Source organism: Manihot esculenta, chromosome 11 (assembly GCF_001659605.2).
Source record: "Manihot esculenta cultivar AM560-2 chromosome 11, M.esculenta_v8, whole genome shotgun sequence".
Taxonomy (NCBI): domain Eukaryota; kingdom Viridiplantae; phylum Streptophyta; class Magnoliopsida; order Malpighiales; family Euphorbiaceae; genus Manihot; species Manihot esculenta.
Genome location: NC_035171.2, coordinates 6358781 through 6365976, shown reverse-complemented (window position 1 = coordinate 6365976; position 7196 = coordinate 6358781). Strand labels below are relative to the sequence as shown.

At 31.7% G+C, this 7196-nt stretch overlaps 1 protein-coding gene across 1 annotated transcript; it reads right to left on the bottom strand.

The window, feature by feature from the left end:
• Nucleotides 1-1498: 1498 nt before the first annotated feature.
• Nucleotides 1499-6214, bottom strand: LOC122724991 (exopolygalacturonase-like). The gene is made up of 8 exons (XM_043961386.1): nucleotides 6095-6214; nucleotides 3360-3491; nucleotides 2961-3275; nucleotides 2671-2876; nucleotides 2283-2502; nucleotides 1996-2187; nucleotides 1800-1861; nucleotides 1499-1706 (listed from the first exon to the last, which is right to left on the bottom strand). The coding sequence occupies exons 1-8, from the start codon at nucleotides 6212-6214 to the stop codon at nucleotides 1499-1501; spliced, it is 1455 nt and encodes a 484-aa protein (XP_043817321.1).
• Nucleotides 6215-7196: the final 982 nt, after the last annotated feature.

The following is a 7196-nucleotide window of genomic DNA, read 5'->3' as shown; positions in this document are numbered from 1 at the left end:
GTAATCTCATCTTCTTCCATCATAGGTTTCTTGAACTCCTCCATCATCTCAGTGTTTGTGCTTGTGAATATCAAGTCATCCATATAGAGACATAAGATTAAGAAATCTTTTAGATCTCGTACGTTGATATAGAGTGATGGCTAGCTAGGACTTTTGATGAAGTATTTGTGAAGCAAATGCTTATCAATCTTGTGATTCCATGCCCGAGGTGCTTACTTTAGTCCATATAATGCCTTCTTTAAGCTTGTAAACCATGTCTTCTTTTCCTTGAATAATGTAGCCTTGGGGTTTCTCAACGTATGCTTCTTCTTCGAGCTCCCTATCAAGAAAAGCAGACTTGACATCTAATTGATAAACTTGGAATTTGAGTCGTGCGGCTACTCCTAGCACTACTCTAATCGTCTCCATATATACCACTGGTGAGAATGTTTTGGAATAGTTTATTCCAGGCTGTTGAAAGTATCGTTTTGCCACTAATATTGCTTTGCTTTCATGCATTGAACCATCCTCATTGTACTTGATCTTGTAGACACATTTCTGCCTAATAACTTCTTTATCTTTTAGCTTGTGAACTAGTTCCCATGTTTCATTCTTCGTTATCATCTTAATCTCTTCTTCCATTGCTTCCACCCATTCCGTTTATTTGATTACTTCATGAAAACCTGTTAATTTTGGATCAACCGTCCATTTTTAAAGCCTTTTAAACATTAATTTTTTGAAAGTGAAAGAAAGGAAAAACTTCTGACCTTTTTTTTTTCTCTTTTTTTCTTACCAAAGCAAAATAGATAAGGGTGACAGCTAAATATTTCTGTATATTGAATAATTCAATGTACTTTTAAACAATAAAATAGTGTATTTTCAGTGCTGACAAAATATGTAAAGAGAAGGAGAAATAAATCTTTAAACCTTTTATTTAATATGTCATGGTTTAGTAGCTAAAATAATATACTGACTTGGTAGACCCAAATTCGAGTCTTTATACTCCAATTAAAAAAAAATCTCTTATATGATGAATGTTTGACAAATTGAATTATTAGTTTAATAATAAGATATAATGTGTTCTACATGAAAATTAGAAAATTGTTTTGCGTATTTGTTTTATGTCCAGTGAAATCATTATAGCTATTGTTTATAATGAAATTTATATATTGACTTTTACGGAGATTCAAACTTAGTTTTTTTACTCCCTCTCTACATATGAGTCTAGGGAGAGAATCTCAACTTTAATTTTCTTTTATTGGCAAGATGTTTTGATTGTATGTTGGGTTATATTTGTTAATTCATCAATGAAGTAATATCTTTGGAAAAAAAGAAATTTAAATAAAAATCATCATATATCTAAAAATTTCTTTTGCCATGTGATAGTATTCATGGAGAGGTTGTTTGATTTGTGGTTAATAGTTAAATTGTTTTTGTATTTTATAACTATTAATTTTCTATTATTGTCTTTTAATAGTTATAACGGGGGATTGAAAATTTATTTTTTGATCATGCAAGATTACATTGAAAGTCCAAATGGGCAACTAGTTACAAGGTCCAATAAAGAAATTTCCATTGAAAACCAAGCCCAACTCACAACAGCACTGCCTATCCCAGCATCGCCTTTCAAAATCATCCCGTCCAAACCAGCATTGTCAACGATCATCGAACAGAGGACAAGGAACGAAAGAACAGCTTGTATGCCAGAATCAAAGCATCCAAACAACCTAAAAACACAACTCAACACCCGAAAAACAAGGCTTAAGGAAGGAAAACCAGAAATGGCAGATATCAAAGCGAAAGCATAATACACACCTTACCATCGCCAAGCATAGTCCCGACTGAGAATATAAGCAAGGAAAGATGCCATGCCATTTACTGTCTATATAGCCATGGAGCAACCAGTAGGAGGGAACCTCCAGCGCCGATAAAATTTGTATGCAAATGAATAATTAATTACTACAATAAATTTTAAAGTTATTCACAGCCCGGAGGATGTGCTCCAATAAAAGTAACTTTAGCGTTTACACATGAAGCTGAAATGGGTGATTTAGACTTCTTAATGCCTGTATAGGTCAAATCAACATCATCTAATTCAATCTTTTCACACGGCACGGACGGACTACATAAAAAATTGACTGCAACTTTTGAGGTCGAGGTTCCCCTAATATTGTTGTAATGAACATTAGAAATTTTCACACGTGATGGCTGCAAAAATTGAAATCCATAAATACATTAAGTTAATTAAATTAATGTATGAGTAATATTGATATTAATTTGACTAATATCAAATCATAAATTACCTTTGTACTGCTGCGAGAACCATACTTTTGATCAATGATGATAGGATTCTTAACTGATTTCATGATAATATCTTTAAAAGTAATGCTTGAAGCTGCGCTTGGTGGAGAGTCAGCCCAAGTTTTGATCCTCAGGCCATTTGTTGTGTTGAATAATGTACAATCACTTATTGTAACATCTTTAACATCTGCTTCATTTTTATACTTGCCAAGGCTCCCAATACTATTGCAATACAAGAAATTAAATAATTAGATAAGCGTTAATTCACCAGCTATATTGTATTAGTGTATATACATACACAAACCTACCTAAGGCCGTGGCCTGGACCACAAAAGATTTTAGAGATGGCAGCATTGGTGACTCCTTGTCCAATGGAAATGCAATCATCACGGTTCCAATTTGCTATTAGTTACTACAACACCATTAGTATCACTAATATGCATCCCATCAGTATTAGGGCTTTCACCAGAAGCCACTATATTGAGATTACTAGCTTTAAAATTAGTACAGTCTGTGATATGAAAGTGAAAATGTTTGCTGTTGATGGAAGTAATCTCGGAAACAACGGCATTGGTTACACCTTGGAACTTGATAGACTGCATCACATCAAGAAATTAGTAATTTTTAATTTTGTTTAAGGATTTTTTATATCGAAAAATTAAATATATTTAAATACTTACAGTAGGAAGTCTACCACAATCTTTTTTTTTCTCACAGTCAGTGTTCTTCCAAACAGAAGATCCTTGTCCATCAAAGGTTCCTCCACCGGTGAGAACAACACCATTAATCTTTTCAAACAAAAACCAAGTATCCTCCGTATATTTACTCAAATCATTTGTTCCTTTTACAGTTCCTTGAACTTCAACGATTATAGGCTTGGTACTTTTGCAAGGCCCTTGAAATGTGATGGGCGCTGTCATAAAAGTCCCTTTAGGCACACGAATTTTTGCCGGACCATCATTCTTGCATGAATCCTTCCAAGCTTTCATAAATGCCTAAATAATTGAATAGATTATTAGAGATTGGTTATGAGAAAAAAACTTCGTCATTAGATAATGTATAATGCAGTCGAAACTCACCATTGTGCAATCAGTCTTATCATCTCCCTTAGCACCATAGGTGGTAATATCGAAAACCTTAGTAGTAGATGCATCGGACAGCTTCAACACGGCCACGACGCCCACCGACGCCAATATCACAATGAATTTTTTCTATATTTAATAGAAAAATAAGCCTAAGATGAGAAGAGTCTTACTATATGAGAAAAATACTAAGATGTTGGTCATGGTGATTGATCAACTTTAATTGAGTAGTCCTCAATATCTATTCTTTTGCTTGATTTTTCATGCAATATGAATGATATTGAGGACTACTCAATGATGATCCACTCCAAAAGCGCTCTGGAATTTATAGCTTAGAGAGTTGTAACATCTAACTTTCTATTTTTGCTATATTTTATATTTAGTTAGCTTAACAGATAAATTACTATATAAATAATTCTATCTACCGGATGAAATTAGTTCAAGTAAATTAGTTAATCGATATTTGTTATAAGAAGGTTTAATCAGATAAATTTAGTAGATAGTTAAACGGCCATCCATTTTAAGTAAAATTTTGTGCAATATTGTCAAAATGCTCCAGCAACCATTAAAAAAATAACTAATTAAGAATTATATTTTCATGTCATCAAACCATAAATGTGCAACAAAGTTAACTAAATCCTATTTTTTTTAAAAAAAAAAATTAGATAAATAATACAGTATTCTCTCATATATATGTATATCTAACGACATCATACTATAAATTCATATTATTATTATTAAATAATAAACATAAAAATACATTATGCTTGATAATTATCTTAATTTATAATGTATAATTCTCCATAAATTTTGTTAGGCATAGAACGGAACTACATGTACAATTTAGAGGGCTATGGCCCCTAAGCTTTGCAAATTATATATATATATATATACCTATAGTTTTTATAAATTTTCAATTTTTATATATTTATGTTTAGCCCTCTAACTTTATAGAACTTATATACATGACCTTATATTATTTTTGTTAGAAATATACGTTTGATCTTCTTAAATTTTGAAAATATTATTATAAATATTATTATAAATATTAAAATCTTTTGATTTTTTTTATATTCTCCTTAATTTGCAATGAAACTTTTAAAAAATATTTCTTTTAAGCATAAAAGTTATTTCTAGCATTTTTAGAGTAAAATAAAAACTATAGAGTACAACTGTATTATATATAGGATGCTTATATAGTATAATAAATAAATAATTTGAGATATTTGCATATAAATATTTTTTATAAAAAAATACTAATTAATTATCATCTTTTTAGAATTTTCTCATATAGAATCGCTTATACGTTAGAATGGTTGTGATATACAAGTTTTCCTAGTTGGGGATGATATCCTATCAATGTTTCTTAGACTAATGAAGGAAAAATGTAAGGCATGGATTGTCATATGTTTAAACCCATTACAATTTTATAATATATGAAGAGTTGCAAAGATCATCCAGTCTTAAATCAAAGAGTGATAGAGTCGTAAATCACGAGAAGACTATAAATTGTTAGTTTTTTAATGTATTTAGTAAAGGTAAATTAATGGTTAAAGTTGTTTATAATTTTGGTTGAGAAATTTGAGTGATACTGGAACAAGGGATAGTTTATGGACTAAAGATAAAACTTTATTAATTAAGGAGGATTACAATGTGATTTGACAAGTGGGCTATAATTTTGTCTACATGATTTCAGCACCCTCACATCCTATTTAATGGCTTCTTAAACGACTTTAATAAGTCGATTTACATTATTATTATAATTATTTTAATTTTTCTATAATTTTCTATGCTTCCTAGAGTAGTACTCTAGTTTTACAATTTTTTAGAATACTTCACAATAATAGTATTTAGTTTAGATCAATCACAAATTTATTTTCCAGATTGGTATTGAACACTACTCTTCGAGCTAGTAAAATCTTTAACTCTAAGTAGATCCCGAAAGAAGATGAACTTCTCCATGGAGATCGCCTTAGTGAAGATATCTGCAACTTGCACGTCGGTCTTGCAAAAATGCATTGAAATTTCTCTTTTATCAACGAGCTCTCTAATGAAGTGATGTTGTAACTCAATGTGCTGCATTCTGTTGTGTAAGACTAGATTTTTTTTCTCTGCAATAGTTGACATGTTGTCGCAATAGATAGTCGTTGGCGTCTTGATTTCTTGTTGCATATCTTGAAGAATTATTCTTAGCTACATTCCTTCACATACGACGCTTGTAGTTGCTATCAATTCGGTTTCAGTTGATGATAAAGCCACTGTCTTCTGCTATCTTAATAACCATGAGATTTTCTTTGTTCCAAGGAAGAATGCATATCCACTTGTGCTCTTCCAGTCATCAATGCTTCCTACCCGGTCATTGTCTGATAGCCAATGAGATTTCATTCTTCCTCACACTTATAAAGAATATAAAAGCTCTTAGTTCCTTTGATATAGCAGAGTATCCTCTTGGCAGCTGTCAAATGTCCTTTACTTGGTTGGCTCATTTACCCTGAAACAATGCTCACAACATGAACTATGTCAGGCATTGTATTTGTGAGATAAATGAGTGGTTCAACCAGAGTTCAAAATGTTGCCTCATTCACCCTTTCATGATTATCATCCTTCTTCAACTTTTCATTTTGTGCCATAGGTGTTGCTAATGGTTTGCAATTTGCCATGTTGAACTTCTTGAGTAGTTCTTTTGCATATTTTTCTTAAGATAGGAATATTTGTCCTGGCTATTGCTTCACCTGCATTCCAAGGAAGTACTTCACGAGGCCAAGATAAGTCATCTCATCTTCTTCCATCATAGGTTTCTTGAACTCCTCCATCATCTCAGTGTTTGTGCTTGTGAATATCAAGTCATCCATATAGAGACATAAAATTAAGAAATCTTTTAGATCTCGTACGTTGATATAGAGTGATGGCTAGCTAGGACTTTTGATGAAGTATTTGTGAAGCAAATGCTTATCAATCTTGTGATTCCATGCCCGAGGTGCTTACTTTAGTCCATATAATGCCTTCTTTAAGCTTTTAAACCATGTCTTCTTTTCCTTGAATAATGTAGCCTTGGGGTTTCTCAACGTATGCTTCTTCTTCGAGCTCCCTATCAAGAAAAGCAGACTTGACATCTAATTGATAAACTTGGAATTTGAGTCGTGCGGCTACTCCTAGCACTACTCTAATCGTCTCCATATATACCACTGGTGAGAATGTTTTGGAATAGTTTATTCCAGGCTGTTGAAAGTATCGTTTTGCCACTAATATTGCTTTGCTTTCATGCATTGAACCATCCTCATTGTACTTGATCTTGTAGACACATTTCTGCCTAATAACTTCTTTATCTTTTAGCTTGTGAACTAGTTCCCATGTTTCATTCTTCTTTATCATCTTAATCTCTTCTTCCATTGCTTCCACCCATTCCGTTTATTTGATTACTTCATGAAAACCTGTTAATTTTGGATCAACCGTCCATTTTTAAAGCCTTTTAAACATTAATTTTTTGAAAGTGAAAGAAAGGAAAAACTTCTGACCTTTTTTTTTTCTCTTTCTTTCTTACCAAAGCAAAATAGATAAGGGTGACAGCTAAATATTTCTGTATATTGAATAATTCAATGTACTTTTAAACAATAAAATAGTGTATTTTCAGTGCTGACAAAATATGTAAAGAGAAGGAGAAATAAATCTTTAAACCTTTTATTTAATATGTCATGGTTTAGTAGCTAAAATAATATACTGACTTGGTAGACCCAAATTCGAGTCTTTATACTCCAATTAAAAAAAATCTCTTATATGATGAATGTTTGACAAATTGAATTATTAGTTTAATAATAAGATATAAAGTGTTCTACA